This window comes from Aspergillus welwitschiae (genome assembly GCF_003344945.1).
Source record: "Aspergillus welwitschiae strain CBS 139.54b unplaced genomic scaffold BDQ94scaffold_58, whole genome shotgun sequence".
Taxonomy (NCBI): Eukaryota; Fungi; Ascomycota; class Eurotiomycetes; order Eurotiales; family Aspergillaceae; genus Aspergillus; species Aspergillus welwitschiae.
This window is the reverse complement of record NW_020798752.1, coordinates 88508-115704: the sequence shown is the minus strand read 5'-3', so window position 1 is coordinate 115704 and position 27197 is coordinate 88508. Positions and strand designations below refer to the sequence as shown.

The window sequence follows — 27197 nt, the reverse complement described above, 5'->3', positions numbered from 1 at the left end:
CGATGAGCTCCATCTACCAGCTCATCACCCTCTGTTGTTGGCCCATGTTGACCTGGCGTCTTCTACGGCGCGCTACCGATCATTTGCCTTTAATCTGTTGTTTCTTTGATTGCTTACGTTCAGCGGGTTGGGTGGGATATAGTGTTGGCGAACTATCTGGTTTATCTGATTTGATGTCATGTTGGATGCTGAATCTCCGGAAGGATTGGATGGAAAATTGGTGGCCATGTGCGCTCCAGGGGAGTTTGATATTACTTTTCTGACAATTGTTGCGTCGGATCAAGACGTTGAGATGTACTTTTAGATACCCCTTGCTTGAAGTGAATGGATTGCTTAGCGTGTGCCTCTACAATGTTATGTCCTACATATAGAATCAATGTTGTCTAGCCAATTTCCATACAGCTACCGAGTAGATCTCTATAGTAAATAGGCTATCGTAACAGGGCTGAACCACGTGAGCGCACCGCCACAGGTGACGTCTGGCGGCGCCTCCCCCAGAGTGGCTGAGGATGGCTGATGATCGCCGGCCGACGACGAACTTGCAACTTCGCTCGTCGGCCATCGTCTCCATTTCCCCCCGGTTCGTCAATTGCTGGAGCTTGCATCATCATCTCCCTTACTTTCCTTCTTTCCCTTCGTAGTTGGCCCCCGACGTCCTGCCGTATGTGATCCGAGCACCGCAGCCGGGGATCGTTTCGACCAGCCGATTCCCACCTGTCTCTATTGATCCTCCGCCCACGGAGACCCACGGACCAGGCAGACGAATACCAACATCCCCTGCCTAGGCGTTCGTCTACCGATTTGTCTTGCAGGCCTATCGCGAACACTCAAGGTTACCGATATATTGCCTTTCTTCAGCCCTTTCACCCCTCCGTTGGTTGTGAGCGGAACCTTACTCCTCGACACTTCGGTGACCTCGGTGGACGAAGTGGACGAACAGTTAGATCGAAGGCGAGGGCGACCAGTATAGTCTCCTTGGAATAAACACGATGCGTGACGGTGGGCTTGGGAAGTTACAAAGGAGGATGAGACGATTTGGCGATACAGTAGGTCAACCGGAGCTTTCTGTCCCTCGTCCATTACCCTTTCACATGTGCGGGGTCTTGTCGGCTTGGGAAACAGACTAAACGTGGCGTAGTTGAACCCGGATGATGCGTATCTAAGTTGTAAGTTTTCTCGCTTTCTTCCCACGCTGCCGTTGAGAGATGTAGATGAATAATAATGATTGAGTTTTAGACCATGATGTTCGATGTACGTTTTTTCTGTCCGAATAAAGAAACAAATCCACCGCCGTTTGACGCTTCTTTGATCCCGGTCTCTAACAAACGGATACAGTAACACGAGGGGACATGCAGTCGCTGAAGAATGACTGGCTGACCGACAATGTTCGTGAGATGCTACTATTGATCTACTCTACTGTTACATGGAAAGCTAACACGCCGAATCACCGTCATAGGTCATCTCCTTCTGGGAGGAGTAAGTTTCCCTGCCTACCTCACGAAAAGTTCCCGTCCATGGGGCTCACTAGGTCAACAATTGCAGATACCTTGAACACGAATTCCTTGCGCAATACAGGTCCTCCAATATCGTCCTCCTTCGACCGAGCATGTCGTTCATGATCTTGCAGACGCCAAACCCGCATTCTCTGCGTGAAGCCCTCCCCGATTTTTCTCGAACCACGCATGTCTTCCTCCCGATCAACGATTGTCGCAATGTCACGGAAGCAGAGGGAGGCACACACTGGTCATTACTGTTGATTTCAATTGTGGACGGGATAGCGTTCCACTATGATTCGCTGCCCCCGGGGAATTTCTGGGAGGCGCGGACGGTGACTATGAAATTCGCGGCACTACTAGGACGACCCATCAACTATGTTCATCTGGAGGATTCGCCAGTACAGGAGAACGGAAGTGACTGTGGCGTTTTTGTTTGTTTGAGCATGCGCCATTTGTTACTGAAGAGATTGCTCACTGCCAACGCCAATGAGAAAGTTAGCATGAGTCTTGGTGGGCGGAAGGTTGATGCTCGGTCGGGACGCAAGGAAATGGCCAAGATCATTGAAGGCTTCCGAAAGGAGGGCGAGAGACGGAGATCGTACGTGATCGAACCCCCAGCCAATAACTAAGTACACCCGCTTGGTCTAGTACTGACACTTGAACTGCAGAGCGAGTCTAAGCCCCCTGGGCAAGAAGTCAACGAGTCCTCCACGGATCGAATGATATCACAATCAATCAGGACAACTCAGGCTCGGCGTCGGAAAGTTTTGTACATTGGGAGTTGTTGATACCAGGTCTCGGATACTGCATACATATGCCAGAGGGGTTGATATGACTGTGTTGGGGACTCGGGCGTAGTAGCGCCATTGGAAGCCCTTCTGGCTATGCATCTTTCTTCTATTGTCTCTGCTATGCTTGCACTATGTTTTTATTGTTGTTCTTCCAGTTTTTGAATTCGGACAGCATATCTTCCTATCGATTGTCGCATTGTTATGACATGGAAACGGGTAATGAGAGACGTGCATTTTGACTATGTCGCTGCCTTTGCATTCTAGCTTAAGCCCTGTTTTGATCCTTTCCCGACTCACGACGTGTTTGTGTTTGGATGGATTAGTTACGTTGCCTGTGCCACTGGTGTAATTAATAATATGTCTTGTGTAGTTGGATACATGTCTTGAATACGATATATATATATATATATCTGCCATGCTTTTAGTTGTAATAGTAATTGTATTACTCGCCAACATAGCAGACGTATATATAACATACTGTCGGACCGTATCTCTCCGTTTACTCTCCAAATAGTGCACACTGAAGTAGTACAGGCACTAGTACTTACTTATATCCTGCTTAGTCTGCCAGGCAGTGCCGGTAGGGCTCTGACATATACTCCCAGAGTGTAATGCACTATGCCACCGCAGTAAATATTATTTAGTAGTACTATCAAATGATCCACCATCAATACCTAGAGTCGTGACCTTGCCACTTCAACTTTCACGTTGACACCACGACTAGTACTAGTAGAAGTAGAAATAGAAGAAGTATCTTGAAAAAAAATTGAAGCGCAGCCAACGATCTTCTTTGAAGTTAATATCACTGCCATGGACTACTACGCTATCTTCCAACCTAGAGACATTCCACCCTCGTACTCACTACACCATAATATACTCAATACTGGCCCCCAAGACAGCCATAGCAAACGGCTTGTCATAAGGGTAACTGGTTAAGATACGTACCTTCCTCCTCCCATCCTCCTTTCCTCCTCACTCACTTCGTCTATGCAGTGACTCACCTGGACTACTACTACCTCCCACCCTGTCTCCCAGGAAACACGTTCCTTCCCTACCTGGGGTAATGTATCTGAAGTAGTGAATGAGGTGGGCTGTCTTCCATCCCCACTATGGGGCTGTTGTTTTACGCAGGCGGGATCGACGCCAACTGCTTTGACATGAGCTTGGCTTGACTTGGCCTGTCATGTTGCTGTGCAGGTCCCCTGTAGGTATATCATGTACTTGGGAGGATGGTCTTAGTCGTTGTTGTGCTGACTCTTGCTTTGCTGTTTCGGCTCCGAGTGTCTGCGGATGAAGCAGTTCTTGCCTTCTTTCTGGAGCGAGGACATTCGTACAGGGTAACGGTCTGTTGTTCTCTCGCATGGTCCTTCCCATATCGTGGCCGTTGTCGTCGTTCATTGCACACTCTACCATGGCAACGAGGTGTTCATACCTTCTCTGTATAGCGTTCCTTCTCCTTTCTGCTTCATCCTCGAGAGTAGTTGCCTCGATAGTAAACATCCCCAGTATATAAGGGCTCTCTTCCCTTTCCTCTCTCCCTCCCCTCTTCTCTTCTCTCCCCACACCGTTTGGTCCCTTGATGCTAGTATCGTGATTTATCACCTTGCGTTCCCTCAAGCCCATTCGTGTTTAGCTCAGCTTTTATAGCTTCTGCTTCCGCTGCCTTGTCCCTTTATTTTCTTCCACCTCGCCCTCCCCTTACCCTTCTTATCCGTTTTTTGACCAGGTACTTCAGATGACTCGCCTCTGGATACCTGGGTTGCCCTACAAGAAGGCCCCCGTAGCCGACCGGTTTAAGTCGAGCGCGCAATTCCTTTCGTTTCCGATGGCACCAACCGCACGCTTCGTCTTTCGCCGGAACTACGAGGTTCCCTCTTCCCGCTCCTTCCAGCCAGTTTCGCCCCCCCGAACTGTCGTCCGCTCTCTCCTGCCAGTCTCGACTGGCGTCCATTCCCTCTCCCGCAAGCCAGCTTCGCCTGGCGTCCGTTCTTTTGCCCAGATGCGACAGGGCTCGCATCTGCCGGTCTCTGTGAGACCATCCACTCCTTCCCCTGTTTCCCCACCTGCCCCAGCTGCCACTGGGGCAGGGCGTTCGCTAACTCGCTCTGCTCTTTCCTCTCGCCTGGAGGAAAGGCGGGCTTCTCGACAGGCACGATCTCGGCCTTGGGCGGCTACACCCAAGGTCGAGAAACCCCGGTCGACAACCCGCCCTACCCCCCGAGTCGAACGAGCCTCTGTTCCCTCCGACCGGGCTATCTACAGCCCACATATGGCGGCGCGTGCTCGACGGGCGATCAGACGGATCGACGAAGTCCTCGCTAAGCCTGCTCTGGTCAAGGCCAGCGCAGGTGGACGTAAGGCCAAGTCCGTGAAGTCTGTTCGTTTCGGCGAGGACACCGTCATCCCTGTGTCCTGTTGGATAGTTCGGCGCGAGCATGTCTTTCCAGCTCCGTTGGCGGCCATGGGTCACCTTCAGGGTTGGAAAGTTACACCTCGCTCGGAGCCAGATGAGGAGGGTGAACTAGGAAAGTACACCACATATTGGGGTTCCGACTCTTATGTGATGCTTGACTGTCACTCTGCCTCGGAGCCGTGTGGCCGTGAAGGGTGTCAGTACAACCGACTGGCTAGCATTGCTGCCAGGAGGCCACGCTGGGGTCCCGCCACGGTCTTCACGGCTTGGAACATGCTCCGAGAGAAGGTCCGGCAACGTGGTGGTTTCCGGCTGTGAGTCGTTTTCCTCCCCGTTCCTGTCACTCATTTTACCCTTCTCTACCCACACTCGTTTGTCTCCTTGGCTTTCTTCCAAGTCGTCCTTTCTTTCTCGCTTTTCCTTCGTCAGCGTCTGTTTATGGACTGGCTCTGGTCTGTTTTGGGGGAAACAGACCATCCAGGTTTTGCTGATCGGGTAGCAGATGCTGGCGTATATCCTGCTGTGGTATTGGTGGCGCATTACGCACCGAAGAGAGGTATGTCTATCATCAGCTGAGCATGGGGCTATGTTACTGACGAGACTGTATAGGATTCCGCAGCAGAGGGTTCCCTATTAACGAGGGGTAATGACGCAAGCTTGTACGCGGGCTTTAAGTCGTAGTCCCTCACTCGGAGCGTCAGCAACCCGTTGTAGCTCCCCGACGACGACGAACCGACGAGACGACGACCGACTGACCGACCGACGACAACGACGACACCGATTCGCCGGAGGCCGATTGGGGGTAAGTAGCTCCCTATTGACATGATATACAGAAGAGAAGCTAACTGTAGCTTGTAGATGGTGGTGGGCCATCGACAACACGACAACATCGACGCCTCCTTCGACAACAACGACGACGACGACAACCGACGACGACAATCGACGACGACAATCGACGACGACAATCGACGGAGCTACACCGGGCGGCTAATTGCGCTTCACCGGAAGCGAGTTAAGGTATGTGTTTCTTCGCATGCCCATGTATCTAGTAGAGCTTAGTATATGCTAACGTGTAACTGATAGACGGAATATTACCCAATCATGCGGATGTACTGGGAGGGAATATTTCTCGTCTTGGGTTGAGTTTGGTGGCTGGTGACGGAGAGGTTGGAGGTAAGCTTGCAGTTGAATCCATCGGAGTTGGATTAAAGAGGAGAGAAGCTAATGGATCAAATAGATAAGGGAGATTGTTGATCAAGGAGGATTAGCTGGACTTGAGTCCAAGCGGGGAGAGCAGCGGAGTGGGATTGTTTGTTTTGTTTTGCGGTAGATAGTTACCAAAGACCATGGCATCATGGCACATTTTGCGTGGGTTTATTGGCGTTGGGTCACGGTCTATTATTATTATCTTTCTTTTGTTACATTCTCATATGGCCCCGGAGTTTCTGGTGTTGGTTTGGCTTTTTGTCTTTTTTCCTTTTGATTTCCTTTTGTTTGTTGTTGATCGAGCAGGGATTTTGCCTGTCTTTAGTTTGTTGCTTCTTTACTTTTTTTTCTGGAATGGATCGTCATTGTTGTTCCATCATCAGTGTATCAAACTGTAGTTGAGTAGTTGGTGCTGGAATGGACTTCGTTGACTGAGTGGAAAATGAGCAGAACTGTAATAAAGATCTAGAAGCGATCTAACCCAAGTATGCAACCATGCAACCATGCAGCCATAAATGCAGACACTATGAAATGCACCAAATCCACGAGGAACAGAACATAATAACTCAACAAACACAACACAATCAATGCAACTAAACGCAGAGAAGTTCAAAAGAAAGACAACACCATGTCCTCATCCATCCTCACCTACTTCCAACTTCATCATAGATAAGAGATGAAGTAAGAAAATCAAGCCATCAACTCATTCCACAAATCCGCCGCATCCTGCCCCACAAGCCCGCTACTATTCACCTCATCCTCCGCACTATAGCACGCATCAATCGTCTCCTGCGGCGCATTGCACGGGCTAATCAACCGATTACAGATAAAGTTCATCAACGTATCGATGGTCGTCGAGCTCCCGTGCTCAAACTCGACCTGGTTGTTCGTGATGTAACTCCACTCTGTCCGGTTATCCAGTCCATATTGCCATGAGATACTCGGGTCGGAGCACTGCCCGAAGTCGAGTCCGGTGTCGCCGTCGCCGTCGCCGCCGGGCGTGCCGGTTGGACAGGTATCATCAGTGATGGTTACTGTTGCAGTTGCAGTTTTGGTGGCTGTGACGGTGGAAGCTGGGAGGGTGATGGTGGAGGTATCAGTGATGGTGGAGGCGGGAAGAGTCACAGTGTCTGTGTCTGTTTCGGTGATGGTCCTTGTGGCGGTTAGGACGTCTGTCTCGGTGATGGTAGGTCCTGGGATGGTGATGGTTTCGGTGTCATGTATGGTGAAGGAGATGGTGTCGGTGTCGGTGATGGTGGCGGTTGCTGTCTCGGTGGTGGTCACTGGGGGTTGGGTTATCGTGGAGGTGTCGGTGATGGTGGCGGTGGCGGTGATGATGTCCGACTCGGTTTCTGTCACTGTTGCGGTTTGGATGGCTGTTTCTGTTGCTGTTGTGGTGCTGGTGATGGCTGGGCCGGTGATTGATACGGTTGTCGTTGTTGGACAGTCGGTTGGGGGGACGAGGCCGGCGGTGGCGTCTGTGGTTATGGTGATGGTTTGGGTTGGGCTATTGGTGTTTTCTGTTAGTATTTGTGTGTGTGTCTTGGGTTGGGGATGATGAGGAAGGAGGAGGAGTTGGGGGGTATTACCCTGGCTCGATGGTGGTGAGCGTGATGGTCTGCGTATTACAGCCATTGCCGTGGTGATGATCATCATCATCGTCGTCGTCGTCATCATCGGAGTCGCTGTCGCTGTCGCTGTCGCTGTCATCGTCCCAGTCCGAGTCGGAGTCACTATCACTGTCGCTATCCCAGTCACCGTCGTCGTCGTCATCACCATCCTGGTCTTTGTGGTGGTGCTTGTGACGGACCTGGTCGGTGATGTCGTTGTTGTCATCGTCGTCATCATCATCGTCATCGCCATCTTTTCCGCCGTGGAGGTTCATCGTGCAGTCCTGGCCATCGGTACAGGCATCTGGGACTTGGATGTCCACGTTCACGGCTGTAGGACGGGTTACCGCGAACGGCAGAGCCTGCAGGAGCAGGATGGGCAGTAGCCAGGCTGTTTGGCGGACCATGGTGGAGAGTCTGATATACGGAGAGGTTGATGCTAATGTTCTGTTCTTGTGTGGATGGACAAGATAATTGTTGAAAAGGAGTAGTCAAGACCAATGCTATCAGTGCAATAGCTTCAATTGAACTACTCGATAAGATATAGATTGGTGATGATGTTGGAAGTGATATTGCATCTTTTGGAGGGAAACCCTATTCGCCTTTATACTAAACATCATCTCTGCGGATACAGTCTCCGGTGACACAAACTATTTCCATGCAGACTCTTAGTTACGATGAAAGCAGGCTTCTCCTGACGAAAGATGAGGAATTGATGAGGACGGCCACGAATTAGGGAGATGAGAGTGCTCGTAGATGTTCTCTCGATTGAACTCGTCCATTCCCCAGACATACATGAAAAATGTGTATACGGCCAATCTTGGCACATGCTTCACTTGTGACACCAGCTGCCTTAGGATTCTGATACGTGACGACCTCGTCAAGATTGAGACTGAAGGGACTCAATAACAATGCCTTTGTCAGCCGCTTTCGCTGGGCAATTGTAGGGTCGGCCCGTTTCCGGTCCACAGCATTCCAGGTCTTCGAGGCATGTCGGACAAGAAACGTTCTTCCTTCCCCGGAAGCGACCCGTACTCAAGAAGACTCAAATAATTAAAATCATATAATGACCCAGGATATCTGCTGGAAACGGTTCATTCTTCTCTGCGTGTATCAAGGGGGCGATGCGGATGTTGAATATTGGTTTCGCTCCGTGGTGGTTCCCGGACGCGGATGATGATGTATGCGCATCATTGGGATATGCCATTTGACCCACGCGGGACCAGCCTCTTTGGTCTTCTCCAGTTCTTCCCATCTGGGATCGAATCTGTAATGTGTGTCTCGAGAACATAGTAGACAAGTGACTAAGACAAGCTGAGATTCATCGACTGGGACGATCTAGAATCATAGTGATGTCTTGATCAGCGCTTGTGATGTAATATCGGCTTCCTGACAGGATTCCGCGACAGGCACGACGCTCTACGTCTTAGCGCCCAGATTAACTCCGAAGTACCAATGGTTTGGTGGGTACATGATAGGGATATCCACCGCCATGGCCAACCCTTAACTTCGTCTTTGCCACTTCCAAGCGCAGTGTGCTATGTAGTCATCAGGTTTCGGTTGAACTACTCAATATTCTCATTACTCGCTCCGCACGCTGACAAAGATCAGACTCGGCCAGTTGGGATGATGGCCGAAAGAGAGACAAACAAAGCGTAGGTACAATGGACGAGAACTCCCATAGAGGAATTTATAGTGAAATCCAGAAAACCCGGAGCATCCTTTCCGACAATAGTCAGTTTAACAAACAGTATAACAAACAGTGGCAACCCCCAAAACGCCGGCCAATGTTGAGAAATAGACAAGATGCAAAGACGAAAAATTGTGTACACAGAGGCAGACATGAAATGGCAGGAAGAATAAGCACCTCAAGGTTATAGAAACGTTGAATCATGAGCCAGAGTGCCGAGCGTATAAATCTATAAGAGGAAAACATGGATAAGGCCGAATCATGAGCGGAAAGGACTGTGCTAACACATATATGTACCAAGAGGACAGACATGGCGCCAACCGGAGAGAACCTAACAAGGGGCACTTTCACCCAGACAAGAAGCCAAGGGTCACCATTACTTCTGATGTAGGTATATATACCAGGCGAAAATGCCCGACGACCACTTGGCTAGGGTGGTGTAGGCGTTTGGCGGACCTCTTGCTCGTCAGACCGTTGCTTCTCGCGCGTGCGCATATACATTCCCTCTGACGAAGTTTCCGGGGCCTCCGAGGGATTTATAGAGCGAGGAATCGCCTGCGATAGCTGCTGCTGCTGCTGTGCGACAATCTCTCTGGCGTAGAACTCCACAAGCATGGTACCGTACGCCTCGAGCTCTTCGACGGGAATCGATAGGCGAAAGTCGTTCAACAGTAAGAATTGAAGTTCAAGGTGGTTGAGCTCAACCAGCGGCAGTCCGCCAACCTGCGTAAATGGAGTTAGATTATTCACCAAGCACTACAAGAAAGGGGAAGAGCTCACCTTTGCATAGCGGGAATTAGTGTAGAAAACGTCCGAGAAGAATTTACTGGCACAAGTTACGCCTGCGATAACTAGCCGGTGAATGTTGAAACTATCAACAACGAAAAAGTGGGAGAATTGATCCTCATCTTCTTGCGGTTTAAGAGAGGGCGATATGGACGACGGACTGGACGGGTCTTGTGCTGCTATTCCAGACGAGGAAGGCGGGGTTACCAACGGCGAGGCTTGTGTCGCATGGGTGGACGACCGCTCAGCAGACGAAGGCCTTGAACTGTTGCCACTTTGCACGGCAGAGGTGCCGTCCCAGCGACGTTGTAACCGGTCGAGCTGACCCTTATTAACTAGTTCCGTCATGCGATCAAAATATACCAGCAGACTGAGAAAGACTTCATAAGTAGTAGGGCAGTACTTATGAATCCTTGTCAGGTAGCTTAGGATACTGATGCTTGGCACGTTTTTGCCGTGAAAGGCAAGCACGCTGGTAGCCTGGGAGCTAAGAGTGGTTGTGCCATCTGGGGGAGGAATGTGTCGATGGACCGACTCGTGATGCATGTCGTTCGTTGTTGTGATTTTCATCAGAAGTCCAGCAACCATCTCGATTATGTCCGTGACCGGCATGGAACTAATCTCGTACTGGCGCTCTTGGGCCCACTGCCCGGGTGCCTGATCCCTCTGTGCTAGGAACTCCTCACTGGCAAAGCTTTGAATGTGTGACAAATCACGGACTTTGATCCGACTCGGAGAGTTGGCCTCGGATCCCCCAAGGGAACGAAGAGACTGGAAGGTTGGGCTTAGCTGAGGCGAAGCTGGAGAGGACTGACTCCCCATATGCGGAGCCGAGGTTGGTACCGCTGCTGTTGCATGGCTGCCGCCACCAGTGTGATGAGATGATGAGTGTGCTACAGGATGAGAAGCGGAACCCGGACGCGACGGATGGTGGGAGGTGGTGGAGGTCATTGAGGCTGATGGAGGGTGAGTGTAGACAGATCCCGGAGTGGCTGAAGACGCTCGCGTGGACGGTTGAGAACTGGGTTGAGAGGGCCGACTGATGTAGGCCGGTACATCATGGGTTGGGTGGGAGGGGAGGCGAGTAGAGCCGGCGGCGGAGGTTGACGGCGGGGCTGTGGACGAGGTGGGGGTGGTATTGGACGAGGCCGACCTAGAGCTCCCGGACTCCAGGTGTGACGAAGGGTGGTGAGAGGGCTGGTGATGAGTCGAGGACCGATAGACTGATTCCGAGGAAGTGATGGCGCCTCCCAACATGTTGTAGGAGGTATCCATATAATCCGATCGCGGATGGTTGACGACGACCGATCCCATATCAGAGCCGACGGGGTTAAGAGAGGCAAGACGCGGGTGCTTCTACTCGGTCCAGGGCCGGCGGCCGAAGGTCAGCGATTACTTCGAAGGCTAGTGATGAGGGGGTCATATCATTGGGAGGCCAAACAAGGAAAGGATTCCTCCGTAAGGCGTCGCGAGAGGGACCAAGCACCAGAGACAGCGAGAGGGAGGGAGATGGAGAGATACCGGCAGGTTAATTAAGTTCAGTCAATGATCCAAGAACGGAAGACAGTCTGGACCTGGGAGATCGTGGCGTGGAGGGTCAGAGCACCTGGGGGAGGGGAGAATGTGTAGCTACAAGAATAAGAGTTAAGAGCAAGCAGTAGAACGTGAACCCGACCCAAGCCTGAAGCGGGAAGGGAATCACAAGCGATAGACGGCAATGGGATGGTCCATTGCGATGAATCAGCGAGGGACAGGACAATCCGGGGCAAAATGGGGAGGAGAGAGAAGGAGGATGGATGAGCAGGTAGATACAGAGACAACTATCAGGTTATAGAAACAGGACCGAGGGAAACGGAGGATAAGGGGAATGGGGAATAGGGTGGCGGGAGACGATGGAGAGAGGTGGATTTGGGGTGAATGGATGGATGGATGGATGGATGGGATGGGATGGATGGATGATGCAGGAAGGGAACAAGAGACTCTCGTCCCGGCAAGGTTGGGGTCCACACCGGACATGGCCCAGTCAATCATTCTCCCATCCACGGTTTTCCATGTACCAACAGCCACACCCTCTAACACCCCCCTCTTCCCCCCCTAAAGTTGATTGATCGAATGGCAGGCGAAAAAGACAAAATAAAAACGAGAATTCATCGAGACCTGGAAGCCCTCCCTACAGGGTGAGACAGGCAAGAATGCGACCTGACGAGGATATGATACCATGAGATGATCCATCATCTTTTGGTACGCCGTGCGAGATCGAGATCCCCGATTCAACTACGTACTTGCTACCTCCACCTACCAGGTATCACTAACTGTCTACTAAGTACCCAAGTCCAGGTTGCACTGGACGCATCCTTACTGATTGGTACAGCAGGGTCTCCCCATGGAGGTTCCTTGCAGCGATATCAAGCAAGCAAGTCACCTTACCGACCGCGCAGAATGAGGAAGCCTTGTCGTCATGAGATCGCATCAACAGCCACTCCTGCAACCTACTTATCTTCAACAATTAAGTACCTAATTACCTGAAAATATTCTGATTGATTCTTATTATCATCACAGAAGGGGATAAGGCAAGACTGCGACTAGTACTTGTAAGAAGGAGACGCACACCCTCACTGTTCTGCCCCAAACCAGATAGTCGCAATTAGGATCATCCTCCGCTTGGGGGGTTTGCGATGAGCGAATGGCGGCTCCTCTGCCGCGCAGGTGTCCAGCAGCGCCGACTGATTGGTGGCGGCTCCAGACGCACTTGAGACGATGGCAGCCGTCATTGACCTACCATCTATCTTGGCCTGGCCCCCTAATTCCAAGCTAGCAGTTCCTCCAAACAGTAGTAATATACTATACTGTGTAGTAGGATACTCCCCAGTCCAGTCGGTAGGTACGCAGCGGGGAAACTACTAAACTAACGGTGCTCCATAGCGGTATGTAGTTCTATTCTAGATGATGTGATCGTGCCATACTTCGCGCGTGGGGTCCATGGATGGTCAATACTCCTTCCCCGTAGCCTTGGGCATCCCGGAATTAGTTCACCCCGTCTATTGACCCTGGCTCCCCCTAGATAAGGGCGGACCCATTATTGGTGACAGTCTAATGGTCACTGAAAAGTTGGTCAAGTGATAGTGCCTCAAGGCAAGCAAACTATAAGATGACGGGGAGTAACTCCTGAAGAGCGCTATCAATCACCACGCTATCACATTACCCACCCCCCAATATCCCACTCGGTGAAGAAAGATACATCCCAGCTTGATTAGGTACCAAGCAGTCTCAGATCTGGGAAGATCCTTCGTCTGGATATGGCAAAGGCGCTTTTGAAATATAAGAAAGAAGCACTACTCTGGTAGAACCAAAGAATGAAATAGCTCGTTTAGCAGCTAACAACAATTAAAATCATCGTCCCGTATAGATACATTCGTTAATTGGTAACGCCCGGGCCGGTGTAGCCCGTGTCTGGCAGGTAGAGGTGTCGCTGGGCGCCCCGAGACGTCAGCACCACCAGTCGGATTACACCACCGGAACTGCCATCCCACTTGATTGCTTCTTGCAGCGCTCCGCGGACGAAGTTGATGCCTTCCTCCTCTGTCATGTTCTCCCTCCAGTGAGCATCACAGTAGCCATAGATATAGGTTGATCCAGATCCGCCGATAGAGAACGGTTGCTTGTGAAGAGACCCGCCCAACGGTATCGAATACACCTGACCTCCGTGCTTCGGGTCGTATCCGGCGATGATGATACCGGCACTGTGATTGATTGGTCAACAAAGATTGCTCGGTCCAGGCTGATCCGGTTGTATGCCTACCTTAGCATGTCCTTGTTCTCGTAACATAGCTCTTGGAACAGCGATGCGGCGACCTGAGTGCTCGGCGCCTCGTTGTTGGTGATCGAGTACATGTTGAGGTGATAGGACACAATATCTGCCACAGCCTGAGTGTCCGCGGCGGAACCTGATCGACAGCACCAGATTGTGTCATGGACCTGCGTCAACTTGTCGGTGACTCGATTGGCGATGTAAGCTCCGGTTGTCGTCCGACTGTCGGCACCCAATATAACACCATCCTTGAAGTTGATAGCCATGCTGTATTTCGTCAACATATGGAATAGTTGTTGCATCGGAGGCTGACTGAAACTCACATCGACGTTCCTAGGCTGTACAGATGAGTTAGTGACCGTTCATGCAAGTCTCATTGAGTAAGTCAGGACATACTTTACTTCTCCGCTCTTCAAGTGGTTCATGTCAACATGAATGCCATCTGCAATAACTAATTAGCTCCTGCTCCGACACATCATGAACTCACAGCACGAGACCACTAACCCTCGCCGAGCATCCCCGTCATACCGTGACCGACCATGATGACTGATTGAAAATTGACAGAAAAGGTGGATAGTTCCTGTCTATGTAAAGCTACTCCACCGAGAGAAAGAGGGTATGATGGTAATGAAGAGCTGATGGGAAGCAAACGTTAAGTGCAGTGTGACTGATGGCTAGAGAGGTGGTTATGAGCTCTGACGGAGCTCTCCAGGCAGGTGAACGCGTTACGTTGGCAGCTGGAGCTGAATCCGCCGGGCGGTGAGAGACAGCCACGTTCCTACTGGGCGGTTCCTCTTCCCCCCGCAAGCCTCCTGAACGACTTCCCCCAGCCATAGAAAGCAGCCCCCGATGAAACAAACCGACGCATTATCTCCCGCTCCAGGCTGCAGGGTATCTCGCCGGATCGTGACCCTCACCACTTGAGTTTCCCCCTTCCTGCATCTTCCAGCGCCCGACCGTCAATCCAAGCATTCTCACCGTCTCCGTTCCAGCCGCACCGCTCTTATCTTCCGCGACACTGCCTGATTAGCCAGTCTACTACCATGTCGGAGTCGCCGCCCCCACCGTCATGGAGTATCGCTGGCATGGCCAACAGTGCCGTGCAATTCTTGCGATTGCCAGTTCTGGCGTCTTCCGGTTTGGCTGTAGTAGCCAGCGGTCTTTTGTACTTCAAACAGAAGTTCGTAACCTGTCTTCACAGACGTCCCTGGAGAATATCTCAGTGATGTGCCGTTAGACGCTGACCCCTTTTGCAGTGAGCTCATCTATCCTCGCAATGTTCCCGTGGATGCGCGCACGAATGTCCCCAAGCCCCAACAGTTTGGAATCACAGACTACGAAGACCTTCAAATTCCGACCCCCGACGGAGAGTCGTTACATGCCCTGTTCATCCGCCCTTCGCGCAAACGTATAGGCCAGAATATCACCGTGTTGATGTTCCATGGAAATGCCGGAAACATCGGGCATCGCATTCCCATCGCAAAGGTTCTACAAGATGTCCTAGGTTGTAACGTCTTGATGGTGGAATACCGTGGTTATGGTCTGTCAACGGGCACACCGGACGAGACGGGCTTGAAAGTCGATGCTCAGACGGGGCTAGAATATATCCAACAGCGACCGGAAACTAGAGACAGCAAAATTGTGGTGTATGGACAGAGCTTGGGTGGAGCCGTGGCGATCAACTTAGTTGCCAACAATCAAGGCAATGGTGCGATCGCTGGTTTAATCCTTGAGAACACATTCTTGAGCATTCGCAAACTGATTCCTACGTATGTTCCTAACCATATGACCGATAACCGACCAAGGCGATGCTATCTACGTCTTCCTAAGCAGGGAAGTGCTGACTTGGTTTATAGGGTCTTCCCTCCTGCTCGTTACCTTGCCCGTTTCTGCCACCAGTACTGGACCAGCGAGGACATCCTGCCGAAGATTACACAGGTCCCAATTCTCTTCCTGAGTGGGCTGAAGGACGAGATAGTCCCGTGAGTGCCCTCAGGATTGTTGTACAAGCCGAGTCCCAGCACGTCACTAACATGCAGCTTATGATCAGGCCATCCAACATGACTCAGCTCTTTGCTATCTGCAAATCTGACCGCAAGGTTTGGCGTACACTTCCAAATGGAGGACACAACGACAGTGTGGCCGAGCCAGGCTACTTCGAGCATATCCTCTCCTTTGTGAGGGAGGAAGTCCTCGCAGACGGCCAATAAATCGGCCGCCCAGATGGCATTCTAGGCAGCTCCACCACGAACTTCAGCCATTGACGTGAATCCATTTCCATCTCTCGGATCGCTCTGATGACACTGATGTTTTCCTGGATGCTGTGCTTTCACCAACTGCCAACGAACTAATGACCGCTTTCGAACCTTTGCTCCTTCTCACAATACCTCATCCTGCAAAGACTATTCATCCGCAGTCGTGTCTAGGGAGAGGTTCTTTTTGCAGTGCTCTTCACGTGTGGCTGTTGTTGCATGATGAAGTTCTGTGCTCCTTATTTACCCAGTTTAATTTGCCCTTAGCACTTCCCCCCAAACAGTCCGTCTGTTGTGGTTCCTAATTCAGACCCTTTAATTGTCCCCGCAGCATTGGTATCAACACTGTACCCATATCAATCATGTTTCGACAGCAACTTGCCTGTTCTTTGTCAATGCTCCCTGCGTGGAGTCTACCATTTTCTCTTGTCTTATGATTTCCATGCTCATGGCGTTACTGACTCTGGCTTTTGTCTCATTATTTCTGCGGTGCTTCTGAAGTCAGGCGGTGTCTGGCTTGTCTCTCATCTGGCTGCATTGGCTGAATGCACTCATGGATTTATGTGTTGAGAATCTACGCGTTCGCACTAGAGAAAGACCTAACAGCCATGATCGTCCATCTAATAAAGATTTCAGCTAGTCTAATGAACCAGTCATGGTAAAACAACAATTTCGCGATCCCGGGGAGTTGCTCGTACTGTGTAATGTGTTGTGGCTTTGTACTCCGTAGCAGCTGTAGACATGCCAGTTGACTGCATAGAGAACATAAATGACTCAGCAACATAGTGGCGCTGCACAAGGCACGGCCCCACGTGGATAATCGCCGAGCGGAAACGTCGAAGTCAAGCCATCAATTAATGGCTCATGCCATCATGCAAAGTTCAATAGTCATCCCACCCGTTCGTGGCTGGCAACCCCCAGCTTCCTAATTCTTTCCTTCTCGGACTCGCTGCCGTTGCTTCACTGTATCTATTTCGTTTGTTCCACGTTAATTCGTCTGTCGTTCCTTCTCTCGTTGAAACAGGACACGAGTCCTCTAAAACCCCCGTACCAAGCATACCCTAGACGGGCCACTTGGCGATCTGGCCCGCGATTGACAGCATTGATTTGCGATATCCCTGAAACCCACCATGGCGAACCGTCAGATTACTCGACGCATTCTCATCAGTGCCGCGATTTCCATCTTTCTGCTCTTTGTTTTCTTTATCCGACCTGAAGGACCACCGAGTCCCGCGATCCGTGCACCCGGTCATCTGGAGAAGTCTACGCAGGCCGTGGTCTCGAAAGATGACCTCACCAAGGGCGAGGTTGTGATGCCCCGGCTGGGGAATGCAACCGCAAAGTAAGCTAAAGCCAAATTCTATTTTGCATTCTTGACGTTTACTGATTGTTCAACACCAATCGCAGAGCCGAATTGGGTCGTGCGACATGGAAGTACTTCCATACTATGCTAGCTCGATACCCCGAGGACCCGACAGAGGAGCAGCAGGAAACCCTTCGCTCCTTCATCTACCTTTTTGCGCGACTCTATCCATGGTACCTACCCACACTGCTTTCTCTCGCTGCACTGGTTGTGGTTGCTGACTACTTAATCAGTGGGGAGTGCGCTTCTCACTTCCAGGGTCATCTGAAGAAGTACCCGCCGCAAGTTTCCTCGCGCAATGCGGCTGCAGGATGGGGCTGCTTTATTCACAACGAAGTCAATACCATGCTCGAAAAGCCGATCTTCGACTGCAATAATATTGGAGATTTCTACGACTGCGGCTGCGCCGAGGATGAGGAGGGCGAGGGTGCCGAAACCCTGAAAGATAAAAAGAGTCAGAGCGCTGCTCGAGACGAGGTTGATAGCGTTGAGGCGATTTCTCCTGTCGAAATATCCAGGGAACCGTTAGTTACTTCCTTTGTTTACCATGGGGGCGAAGATACTGATCAGACGATCTAGGACTACGCGGGGTTGAACAGGACCGCCGAATTTTGTTATCTAATCGATGCACCTGGTTGCGTTTATACCCAGTACTCATTCTTGTATGCTCCACCAGCGCAGGATCGCTGGGTGCATGGGGCCAGGATCAGTACATTAGCGTATGATTTCTACAGCCACACTCATTCAAGTTCCGCATTTATCGTCCAGACTTTGTACTTTGCATGTGAATTTCATCTGCCATGTAAGCTCCCGGACTTCCCGGAAGGGGCCTTCGCTTCTCACACAGCCATTGTGGGAGGATAACAGGAATTCTGCAGTCACACAACGGTAAATGAAGCTCCCAGCAGGTTCTCAGCAGATGCGAGCAAGCGATGGCCGGGGCGGCCGGTAAGGTTGCGAAGGTATGCGGCATCGCGCGCATGACTGCAGAGCTGCATCTGACTGGCGCGGCTGACCAAGACTAACGTAGCCTGTTGCTGAACATAACAAGGCACGGTGAATTGCCTCGCTCCGCTACAGCAAGTCTCTGAATGGACAACTACCCAGTCTGCGATATCGTTGAGTAGTATTATCGACACCACGCTGGAAGCGTCAGCGACAAGGCTGAAACCCGTCTTCAAATAGATGAAACACTCAGCCATCAGATGGCTCGATTCGCGCGCGGCCCGGGTCACGAAAATAGAAATAGGATGTCGTTAAGCCAGCGCCAGCGCCATCGCTGAAGCGAGTCCGGGCTGTCAACCAAAGGGTGGCTTGCACCGAAAGTCTAATCAACTGTAGACTGACGATCTCACCCACTCCAAGCCTATGGAACAGGGAAGTATTATTGTGCCTAGATAGCTGGTGACGGGCTCGTATCGGGTTCTCTCCCGCACCATCTGTAGGATCGTCTTTCTTTCGCACCCAGCGCTACACTAATCGACCCGGAGAGGGCGGGTGAAGCTGACTGGTGACTGGTTGATCCGCCCATCTTGCTGCACGGCGTCAGGTCTCCTGATGAGTCCGTGCTGATGTTCGGATGTGCAAGCGCTACACCCGTGGATCAGGTAGACCACGGGTCATCATGTCAGCGTTTGCATGGAAATCCTGGGACTCGTCGACCGAAGGGCGCGTTTCAGGTCTGCGAGCCCAGGTCAAACTCAGCCCTGGAGGTCATGGTGGAAGACCGAGCATGAATAGGAGCCATATTGGGTACGATGCGTCCAGTGAAGCCGTCCTCTTAGCAGGTGGTATCGGCGGTAGGAAAGAGGCACAGATATTCTACTATCTTGTTTCCTTTGATTTGATTGCGGGGTTGGAGAGTCATGGCCTGATTCGTCAGGTACCAAATGCCTGGCACAAGGTTTGGAACAATCCCAAAGCAGTTAAGCGCCACCCAGAGTTAATTCTGGACTTTTTACTTTTCCGCCCTTTTTTTCTCTTTTTCTTCTTTTTTTGGCGAGGGGAAAAGAAGGTAAAAGCAAAGCAGCGAGACGCAGCGGCGAGAGCAGGGAAGCTTTTTCTTGAAGGCGCCGAGTGCTTGGGATCCGGTCCGCATTTATTTATCTGACCTGCTTTGCTTATTTTGCTCGGGTTGTCCGACCATCCCTCGTATTTGTTTTGCGCCGCCAACAACAATAACAATCACCTTCACTACCACCATCCGGCGTCGGTTTGAGTTGGATTGGATTGGATTGGATCTCGTCGCGCAGGGATCCATTCGTCCCAAAAAATACTCCATCGCTTGGTCGGCTTATTCCCCGACAGGTTCAGTGCGGGTCCCGACAAACTAGCGCCCTTCTCAATTGCCTTCTTTTCTTCTTTTTCTTGCCTTGCGACTTTGAGTTCTCAATATATCGCTGCGGAAGTCCCGACTCGTGCAGACACTTGAATAGTACGCGCACTACATCGCCGGGTTAATCAATATGGTTTCCTTCTCATGCGAGGTGAGTTGTCCTTATCTCTCGTTTGTCACGAGCTGCTACCTGCGCGGGACTCTATTGGAAATCATGCTAACTCGCTGCCTCTTCTTAATCTCTAGGCTTGCGGTGATGTCCTCACCAAGAAGAAGCTTGATCCCCATCGCAACCAATGTCGCGGCGCCTCCTTCACCTGCATCGACTGCATGGTACACTTTTACGGAACTGAGTATCGGTCGCATACGGTATGGAACTTCTACCCCTCCGCTTATTCTTTCGCCGCGAACTATATACTTTGCGCTTCGTCCATCGGGTCGGAACTCTCTGCGCTATGTCTGATTTCCTGATTGGAGGATTTCAGCGCTCGGGCTTTTGTTGGGAGAGTGCAGGCGCATCTCGTGAACAAGAATCGTGTGACTGACCTGTTTTCTACAGTCGTGTATGAGCGAGGCGCAAAAGTACCAGGGCGCACTCTACAGGGAGAAGCCTACGAAGAACCAACGCAAGGCGCAACAGAACAATGGCAAGCAGAATCAGAAGCAAAACAACGCTCATGGTCACCGCGCCCCCTATGTCGAAGATGCGAATGACACCGACAACCCGCCTGCGGCTCCTACTCCCCCAATGGCTGAAAACGACAAGTCCCAGGGAGCCTCTACGCAGAACGGAGACAAGCAAATCAATGTCTTTGACTACTTGGTGACAGAAAAGACCCCCAACGCGTCCAAGGTCTCTTTGGGCGGATCTAAAGAGCAGATGAAGATGGTCGCCAATGCTCCCTCCGTCTTCGAGCCCAGCAAATCTCTGACTCGCGCCGACACCGATGCGGAGGAAGAGAACAAGAACTACGATGTCGCCTACGAGGAGAATGGTTACTCCTACGGAGCTGGGCCCATCAACCAGTCCGTGTACGACGGCAAAGCTCCGAACGCCTCCATGGAGTTCATGACTCCGGCACCAAAGAAAAAGAAGGATCGTTTGCGCGGCGAGGACAAAGTTAACGGCACGACCAGTGAGAAGAAGCGCAAGCGCCGCACCGATGATCACGACATGGATGAAGCCGACACACCCATGTTGGATGCGCCGTCCAGCGTTTTGAACAACCCGGGCACACCCATGCTGAAGCACTCAGGTCTGACCGGTGGCCTGGATCGGATGCTCCGCTCGCCGTCTCAGGACGGAGAAGATCACCCTCGTCGGCGTTATCAGGATCCCTCGTCACCCATTAAGCGTTCTCGTCGGGACGACAAGGACAGCAACGGTGATGGGCTTGGGATTTCGATCAAGAACCGCGCTGAACGTCTTGTGTCGTCGATGTTTGGCGGATCGTCGGTCTCAGGAAGCAGCGTGAACAGCCGCGAAACCTCCGGCAAGGCTACCCGGGCCAGCCGACGGGGGTCTCCAGACGAGGGTCGTTCCAAGAAGTTGCCCAAGGTTCGCAACGCCTCGAACGGCCAGGCCGAGTCTGATGTTAGCAAAAGCAAGCGTAAGAGTAGCGCTCAGACGGACGGTGATCGGCCCTCGCGCCGTCAGAAGCAGATCGAGCACACCGACTCTCGCCATAACGATGACGGCCGTGAAGTGGTGGTTTACCAGCAAAGCAGCGTCCCCGATGGCTTGCAGCGCCAGATGGCCACTCACTTCCTCTCATTGGTGACCAAGGGACCCGAAAGCACGCGTGGGTTCTCTGTGAACAAGGTTTTGAAGCGATTCCACCGCGATTTCACGGATGAATTCGACGACAGCGACCGTGGACGGGATCAAGGCCGCAGCCGTGCGGATCGGGAGCGCAGAGCCGATGACGAGAAAGAGCTGTGGCGGACTCTGCGCTTGAAGCAGAACGAACGGGGTGAAGTGGTGCTTTTCTTCTGATTTTGATGGGTAATACGAGCATGGCATGAGGGGCAAATGTTTCTTTTTTCTTTCCTTCTGACTTTTATTGACTGCACTATGTTTTTCGTGCATAGCGATTGTGATGTGTGGATGGCTTTCTGAAGATTCACTTCGATATGTATATTGTCTTTCATTGATTCCCGATAATGTTTTGGCTGGCAATCAGTAGTATTTCCCCCCTGCATCAGGTCCTCGGATCTAGAATCAGTACGGAGTAGATTATGCGGTCCCACTATGAGTAATATGCGATACAGAATGACTCGATGGCGCAGCACCTTCCAGCATGAGTCACTTGCTGATGGGCCCCTGCGTACAACCCTATTAGGTTTATTCCCTGAAATCACCCGATGAATGCATAGTAGATAGTTGATTAGTAGAGTTAAAACCCACAAGCCTTCATTGGGTGGGACATGACCCGTTGAAAGCTGCCACCGTCCATCAAATCTTCATCTCGCCACCCGAACCACCTCCGAGCTCAGGAACAAACCGAACCACCACTGAATCCCATCCCTTCGATCGCTTTCTCTTTGCTTACACTTATCTGCTCGTTCAGCATCTAAGGCTTTTCTTCTTCTTACTCTCATTTCCTTTGTTTTGCCCGGGTAGTTTGTCTACCATCGAGGAAGTGTTGTTGTATTCCCTCGTTCTCGTCCTTTAATCAATTTTCTTTTTAGTCTGTTATTATCTGGATCGGCGGTTTATCGCCCATTAGCGCTGGTGCATGATTGCCATTCCACCACCGCCACCGCAAACCTCCCACCCACTCTCAAGGACCCTGGAGACGGAGACCATGTCCGCTACTTCTACAGCTCCAGCTCCGGCACCCGTGGCTGTCGGAGCCTCCAATCCTGATTCCAGTACCCCGCGCCCGAGACCCCCCAGACGCGGCAGAGGCCGTGGTGGCCGCGGTCGACAGACAGTGAACCAAGCTCAGGTTCAGACACAGACAGAAACGCAGACTCAGACAGCCCCAGACGCACCCCCGCGCACTCAACCCCAGCCGCCTACGGACACCACGCCGAACGGAGATGCGCCACGTCCGCCACGAGGACCGAGGGGAGGCAACAAGAGAGGAGGAAGAGGGGCAGGCGCGAGTCGTCGGCCACGCGGTGGCGATCAGGCTACACTCCCCGCTGGACGGATCTTTGGAGGAAGATTGACGAGACCGGAGCAGGAGCAGGATGGTCAAGCGATACCGGGTGGTGATGGGGTGGATGAGGCAGGGCTGAGAGCGGATGCGCCTGTGTTTGTGCCTGGTGCTGCACCGGCGCAGCAGCAGCAGCAGTCAGGGGAAGAAGTTCCCAAGGGTGCAGCGTCTGCGTCTGGTACTGGCAGAGGGAAGGGAAAGTCAAAGGCGAAGAATAACAACAACAATAGCGGTAGTAATATTCAGAAACAGCCTCGATCTCAGCCCCCGCCGCCTCCGGCGAAGGTTACGACGAAATCAACGGCGCCCGATATCGCCACCCGGATCCACGAGGATATTGCCCACAACCTGTACGAATGTCCGATTTGCACGAGCGAGCTGGGGAAAAGATCGCGTGTTTGGTCTTGCGGGCTCTGCTGGACAGTCTTCCATTTGAGCTGCGTGAAGAAGTGGTCAAGGAATGAGGGGGCGGCGGCTGCTCAGCGACAGGATGGTGAGAATGGGGAGAGTAGTGCGCCTCGTTCGTGGCGCTGTCCTGGTTGCAATCTGCCTCAGGAGGTGTTCCCTTCGACTTATACTTGCTGGTGTGAGAAGGAGGTGGATCCGCGCTCGTTTCCCGGCCTGCCGCCACATTCGTGTGGACAGACTTGCGCGAGGACGCGCAAAGGCTGTCCCCATCCGTGTGATGCGACTTGTCATGCTGGCCCTTGTGCGCCTTGTACAGCTATGGGGCCGACGCAGGATTGCTTTTGTGGAAGGAACTCATCGACGAAGCGTTGCCAAGATACGGATTATGAGAATGGTTGGAGCTGTGGCGAGATCTGTGGTGATTTGTTACCTTGTGGAGAGCATACTTGTCCCCGACCGTGTCATGAAGGCTTGTGTGGCTCTTGTGAAGAGAGGATCGAAGCACGGTGTTACTGTGGAAAGGTACAGACGGAGATGCTGTGCAGCTCGAAGGACGAGGAGTTGGATAGTGAATTGATGCGGGAAGACGACATTGAGGAGTGGACTGGCTGCTTTAGCTGTGGAGATGAGTGCAGTCGCCCCTTTGATTGTGGCGTTCATTTCTGCCAGAAGAGCTGCCATGCGCAAGATGCACATCCTGCTCACTGTCCGCGGTCTCCGGATGTGGTCTTTGACTGCCCTTGTGGAAAGACACCTCTGGACCAGATTGCTGGATATTCACCTCGGACGTCTTGCGAGGATCCGATCCCGAATTGCACGAAGGCGTGTGAAAAGCCGCTGGCCTGTGGACATCCATGCACCAAGGTCTGCCATACCGGTGCTTGTGGGCCCTGCTTCCAGACGGTGCCCATCGAGTGCCGTTGTGGACGCAACACGTTCACAACAGTGTGTCCCCAGGGCGAGATGGAACCGCCGCAGTGCTTCCGCATCTGCAAGGCCGGCTTGCACTGTGGCCGTCATGCGTGCACTGAGCGATGCTGTCCCGGAGAGCAGAAAGCTATCGAGCGTCAGGCTATCCGCCGGAAGCTCAAATCCCATCTGCGACCTAGTGACGAGGACTTTGAGGCGGAGCATATCTGTACCCGGGTCTGTGGCCGTATGCTGAAATGCGGACGGCACACATGTCCGGAGATCTGTCACAAGGGGCCATGCAACACCTGCAGAGAGGCTATCTTCGAGGAGATCCCGTGTAACTGCGGTCGATCTATCTTGCATCCGCCTCTGCCCTGCGGGACAAAGCCCCCGGCATGCTCATTCCCTTGCGAGCGCCCCAAGCCGTGTGGCCATCCTCAGACGTCCCACAACTGCCATACCGACGACGAAAGTTGTCCTAAGTGTCCATACCTGACAGAAAAGACCTGCCTTTGCGGCAAGCGGGTTCTGAAGAATCAGCCCTGCTGGCTTGCTGACGCCCGCTGCGGCCAGGTCTGCGGCCAGCTGCTTAAATGTGGCTCCCATACCTGCCAGAAACACTGTCACCGGCCCGGAGATTGCGAGGATGCAACGAAGCCCTGCCAGCAGGCATGCGGCAAGACAAAGACAATGTGTGGCCACCCCTGCACCGACCCATGCCATGCCCCTTACCCGTGCCCGGAGAAGACGCCCTGCAAGTCCATGATCACGGTAACATGTGACTGTGGACGACTTCGCCAGGAACGTCGCTGCAACGCAGCCAAGGCCGTTGTTTCCAAGGGCCAGCTCCAGCAGGCGCAGCGCGGCCCGGCCGTGACACCGCTATCATGCGACGATGAATGCGCTCGTCTTGAACGGAATCGGTCTCTCGCCTCCGCCTTAGGAGTCGACATCAACCCAACAACAACCCTCTCGCAATCCCTCACCTCCACGAACCTCCCTTACTCCGCCGAAACCCTCGACATCTACATCCAACTCTCCTCCTCCTACCCCCTCTCCACCCTGCAAATCATCGAATCCACCCTCCACACCCTAGCCACTACACCAACTGAGCGCTCCACGCGTTTCCAACCCGCCAAATCATCCCTCCGCGCCTTCACCCACTCCCTCGCAGCAGACTGGGGCTTCGCCAGCGAAAGCTTCGACCCGGAACCCCACCGCCACGTCTTCGTATTGAAATCCACCCTCTGGACCCCGCCCCTCTTCGGCACCGGCAATGGCACAGCCATTGGCATCGGCGGCATGAGCGTGGGCGACTGCGTTAAGCTGCGTGATCGCCAGCGCCTAAAGGAGCAAGAAGCGCAGCGTCTCGCCGCCGCGGAGGCCAAAGCTCAGCGCGAAGCGGCACGCGCACATAGCAACGGATCCAGCGAGGGCGGCTGGGCACAAGTGGCTGCCTCGAAGAGAAGCAATCCAGCTCTTGGTGCGGGACGGAGTTCTGCTCCCTCTCCTGCGTCTACTTCGGGTACGGTTACTCCAGCTGCTGCGGCGCCGTGGTCTAGCTCTACTATGTATGCTGCGCTGGATCGGGACGTCGGGGATACGGCGCTGCAGCTACAGCAGCCTAAGAAGGAGAAGTTGGTGCTTCGATCGGGAGTGAAGGGGTCGAGGAGTCAGGGGTCGTCGGTGGAGAGAGAGAAGGAGGGTTCGGTTGGTGGGGATGGAGATGCTTAATGCATGGACGCAAATGAAGGTGTGATGCTCTGTTCAGCAAGCTCTCACAAACCTTGTTTAGGGGTTTAGTGTTGGGAATAGTTCTGGTGTTGCGGTTTCTTTTTTCATGATGAATGCCATTGTTGCAAAGTTTAGCGTGCATATATGGCGGCTGGGTAGTTTTCGTGCTACAAAAAACAAAAATGAATGCTGCAGTTTAATAAAAGCAATAACAAATAGGAAAGAGAGAGAAAAATTATTATATAATGCTCAGGACAATCTTAATCCCCTTCGCATACGAATTAGAAATAAAACAATCAAATACAATCACCCCCATTGACTAGCACCCACGCCAATTGCTATCCCCGAGCACCAACATGCCAATAAGACCAAACCATGAAGTGCTTACTTCTTCCTTAAACATTACTTTACTAATGAATTAAGCTTCACCCGCACTTCGTAATCTACATCCCATGCACGAACTCGCCATCGGAAAGAAAAAAGAACCCCAGGATCGAATAGGATTCATCAGATATGATGGATGATAAGATTAGATCGACTGTGACTGGACGTGCAGAGTAGAAGCTAAGTAGGTACTAAAAAGCCCAAACTGCTGATCTTAGTTTCATCTTTCAGTCAGGCACGAATACGCGGATCATAATGCACTCTCCTCTTTCTGTGACTTAGTCTAGCGAGTCTAAATACGATGTGATGCGTGCGTCTTGTTTAGCGTCCGCCCCATGTCAGTTTGGGTGAGTGGCTGAGAGATTTAATTTACTGGAATAATCATGCTGCATGTTGTGTGGGCCCACACGACGGGGTTGTCCATCCAGTCAGTTCACTGGCTTTGCGCCGTGTGGGTGGGCAGGACCCTTGAGGAGTTTGCTTCTTGATCCTTGTACTGGACCCTGATGCAGATTCTGCTATTGTTACTTTGTACCCTGGTTGTCTTTGCAGTGAGTGCAATCAATTGAAAGATATTCGATGGTGATTGAGGTTCTTTTTTGTCTTCATCGGAATGAAATGTGCAATGAAAAGGGGATCGGAGGATTTTCGTGTCCTGGGTACGACAACGTGGGATGATCCCCATGATGATACGACGAGTCGCTGAGACGGCCGCCCCGAGAGATGAATTGATTGGATTGGATTGGGTCTGATTTGCATTTGGAAACCCAGCTAAGATTCTGTTTGCTGTTTGTACTCCACCCGGAGTTCCCGTTGATGACGATCGGGTGTCGGTGTTGGTCACA

General features: G+C 52.2%; 10 protein-coding genes across 10 annotated transcripts; 6 read left to right on the top strand and 4 right to left on the bottom strand.

Moving 5' to 3' along the window:
• The first annotated feature begins 558 nt into the window (after positions 1–558).
• On the top strand, positions 559–2681 carry BDQ94DRAFT_153851 (Ulp1 protease family protein). The gene is made up of 7 exons (XM_026768199.1): positions 559–1046; positions 1139–1166; positions 1237–1251; positions 1336–1385; positions 1457–1476; positions 1543–2094; positions 2165–2681. Exons 1-7 carry the CDS (start codon positions 990–992, stop codon positions 2217–2219), a joined length of 777 nt encoding a protein of 258 aa, XP_026620543.1. The 5' UTR covers positions 559–989; the 3' UTR covers positions 2220–2681.
• Positions 2682–3983: 1302 nt separating this feature from the next.
• On the top strand, positions 3984–5843 carry BDQ94DRAFT_184557 (uncharacterized protein; the record flags this gene model as incomplete). Its single annotated transcript, XM_026774672.1, has 5 exons — positions 3984–5014; positions 5203–5256; positions 5415–5502; positions 5559–5717; positions 5784–5843. Exons 1-5 carry the CDS (start codon positions 4023–4025, stop codon positions 5841–5843), a joined length of 1353 nt encoding a protein of 450 aa, XP_026620542.1. The 5' UTR covers positions 3984–4022.
• Positions 5844–6596: 753 nt separating this feature from the next.
• BDQ94DRAFT_175594 (uncharacterized protein) lies at positions 6597–7923 on the bottom strand (the record flags this gene model as incomplete). The annotated part of the gene is made up of 2 exons (XM_026772527.1): positions 6597–7413; positions 7496–7923. The coding sequence occupies 2 exons, from the start codon at positions 7921–7923 to the stop codon at positions 6597–6599; spliced, it is 1245 nt and encodes a 414-aa protein (XP_026620541.1).
• A 1094-nt stretch (positions 7924–9017) lies between these two features.
• BDQ94DRAFT_153844 (putative cyclin-dependent protein kinase complex component) lies at positions 9018–11905 on the bottom strand. The gene is made up of 3 exons (XM_026768198.1): positions 11514–11905; positions 9987–11348; positions 9018–9929 (listed from the first exon to the last, which is right to left on the bottom strand). The coding sequence occupies exons 2-3, from the start codon at positions 11304–11306 to the stop codon at positions 9636–9638; spliced, it is 1614 nt and encodes a 537-aa protein (XP_026620539.1). The 5' UTR covers positions 11307–11348; positions 11514–11905; the 3' UTR covers positions 9018–9635.
• On the bottom strand, positions 9214–9740 carry BDQ94DRAFT_112946 (uncharacterized protein). Its single transcript, XM_026763602.1, has one exon. The coding sequence runs from the start codon at positions 9516–9518 to the stop codon at positions 9252–9254; it is 267 nt and encodes an 88-aa protein (XP_026620540.1). The 5' UTR covers positions 9519–9740; the 3' UTR covers positions 9214–9251.
• A 1447-nt stretch (positions 11906–13352) lies between the features above and the next one.
• pre3 (proteasome core particle subunit beta 1) lies at positions 13353–14496 on the bottom strand. Its single transcript, XM_026768197.1, has 5 exons — positions 14305–14496; positions 14197–14242; positions 14124–14138; positions 13792–14067; positions 13353–13732 (listed from the first exon to the last, which is right to left on the bottom strand). Exons 1-5 carry the CDS (start codon positions 14339–14341, stop codon positions 13408–13410), a joined length of 699 nt encoding a protein of 232 aa, XP_026620538.1. The 5' UTR covers positions 14342–14496; the 3' UTR covers positions 13353–13407.
• A 252-nt stretch (positions 14497–14748) lies between these two features.
• BDQ94DRAFT_112918 (alpha/beta hydrolase) lies at positions 14749–16318 on the top strand. The gene is made up of 4 exons (XM_026763601.1): positions 14749–14980; positions 15057–15569; positions 15657–15782; positions 15851–16318. Exons 1-4 carry the CDS (start codon positions 14844–14846, stop codon positions 16008–16010), a joined length of 936 nt encoding a protein of 311 aa, XP_026620537.1. The 5' UTR covers positions 14749–14843; the 3' UTR covers positions 16011–16318.
• Positions 16319–17182: 864 nt separating this feature from the next.
• On the top strand, positions 17183–17994 carry BDQ94DRAFT_163570 (flavin-linked sulfhydryl oxidase ERV2; the record flags this gene model as incomplete). Its single annotated transcript, XM_026769770.1, has 2 exons — positions 17183–17394; positions 17460–17994. The coding sequence occupies 2 exons, from the start codon at positions 17183–17185 to the stop codon at positions 17992–17994; spliced, it is 747 nt and encodes a 248-aa protein (XP_026620536.1).
• A 1709-nt stretch (positions 17995–19703) lies between these two features.
• BDQ94DRAFT_112896 (LYAR-type C2HC zinc finger protein) lies at positions 19704–22146 on the top strand. The gene is made up of 3 exons (XM_026763600.1): positions 19704–19901; positions 19997–20119; positions 20310–22146. Exons 1-3 carry the CDS (start codon positions 19881–19883, stop codon positions 21744–21746), a joined length of 1581 nt encoding a protein of 526 aa, XP_026620535.1. The 5' UTR covers positions 19704–19880; the 3' UTR covers positions 21747–22146.
• A 26-nt stretch (positions 22147–22172) lies between these two features.
• On the top strand, positions 22173–26224 carry BDQ94DRAFT_153830 (putative NF-X1 finger transcription factor). Its single transcript, XM_026768196.1, has one exon. It carries the CDS (start codon positions 22489–22491, stop codon positions 25966–25968), a length of 3480 nt encoding a protein of 1159 aa, XP_026620534.1. The 5' UTR covers positions 22173–22488; the 3' UTR covers positions 25969–26224.
• The last annotated feature ends 973 nt before the right edge of the window (positions 26225–27197 follow it).

What these genes read in the sequence shown, in the direction of transcription:
- BDQ94DRAFT_153830 (XM_026768196.1), top strand. Translation starts at nt 22,489, where the DNA reads ATGATTGCCATTCCACCACCGCCACCGCAAACCTCCCACCCACTCTCA.
- BDQ94DRAFT_112946 (XM_026763602.1), bottom strand. Translation starts at nt 9,518, where the DNA reads ATGTCTGTCCTCTTGGTACATATATGTGTTAGCACAGTCCTTTCCGCT.
- BDQ94DRAFT_112918 (XM_026763601.1), top strand. Translation starts at nt 14,844, where the DNA reads ATGTCGGAGTCGCCGCCCCCACCGTCATGGAGTATCGCTGGCATGGCC. An exon ending in CTTTTGTACTTCAAACAGAA is followed by an intron (nt 14,981 to 15,056) that starts GTTCGTAACCTG and finishes CCCCTTTTGCAG; the next exon opens with TGAGCTCATCTATCCTCGCA. An exon ending in ATTCGCAAACTGATTCCTAC is followed by an intron (nt 15,570 to 15,656) that starts GTATGTTCCTAA and finishes CTTGGTTTATAG; the next exon opens with GGTCTTCCCTCCTGCTCGTT.
- BDQ94DRAFT_153844 (XM_026768198.1), bottom strand. Translation starts at nt 11,306, where the DNA reads ATGGGATCGGTCGTCGTCAACCATCCGCGATCGGATTATATGGATACC. An exon ending in CTAATTCCCGCTATGCAAAG is followed by an intron (nt 9,930 to 9,986) that starts GTGAGCTCTTCC and finishes CCATTTACGCAG; the next exon opens with GTTGGCGGACTGCCGCTGGT.
- pre3 (XM_026768197.1), bottom strand. Translation starts at nt 14,341, where the DNA reads ATGGTCGGTCACGGTATGACGGGGATGCTCGGCGAGG. An exon ending in GACGGGGATGCTCGGCGAGG is followed by an intron (nt 14,243 to 14,304) that starts GTTAGTGGTCTC and finishes TAGTTATTGCAG; the next exon opens with ATGGCATTCATGTTGACATG. An exon ending in GAGAACAAGGACATGCTAAG is followed by an intron (nt 13,733 to 13,791) that starts GTAGGCATACAA and finishes AATCAATCACAG; the next exon opens with TGCCGGTATCATCATCGCCG.
- BDQ94DRAFT_153851 (XM_026768199.1), top strand. Translation starts at nt 990, where the DNA reads ATGCGTGACGGTGGGCTTGGGAAGTTACAAAGGAGGATGAGACGATTT. An exon ending in TGAGACGATTTGGCGATACA is followed by an intron (nt 1,047 to 1,138) that starts GTAGGTCAACCG and finishes AACGTGGCGTAG; the next exon opens with TTGAACCCGGATGATGCGTA. An exon ending in GAGGGCGAGAGACGGAGATC is followed by an intron (nt 2,095 to 2,164) that starts GTACGTGATCGA and finishes CTTGAACTGCAG; the next exon opens with AGCGAGTCTAAGCCCCCTGG.
- BDQ94DRAFT_112896 (XM_026763600.1), top strand. Translation starts at nt 19,881, where the DNA reads ATGGTTTCCTTCTCATGCGAG. An exon ending in TGGTTTCCTTCTCATGCGAG is followed by an intron (nt 19,902 to 19,996) that starts GTGAGTTGTCCT and finishes CTTAATCTCTAG; the next exon opens with GCTTGCGGTGATGTCCTCAC. An exon ending in CTGAGTATCGGTCGCATACG is followed by an intron (nt 20,120 to 20,309) that starts GTATGGAACTTC and finishes TGTTTTCTACAG; the next exon opens with TCGTGTATGAGCGAGGCGCA.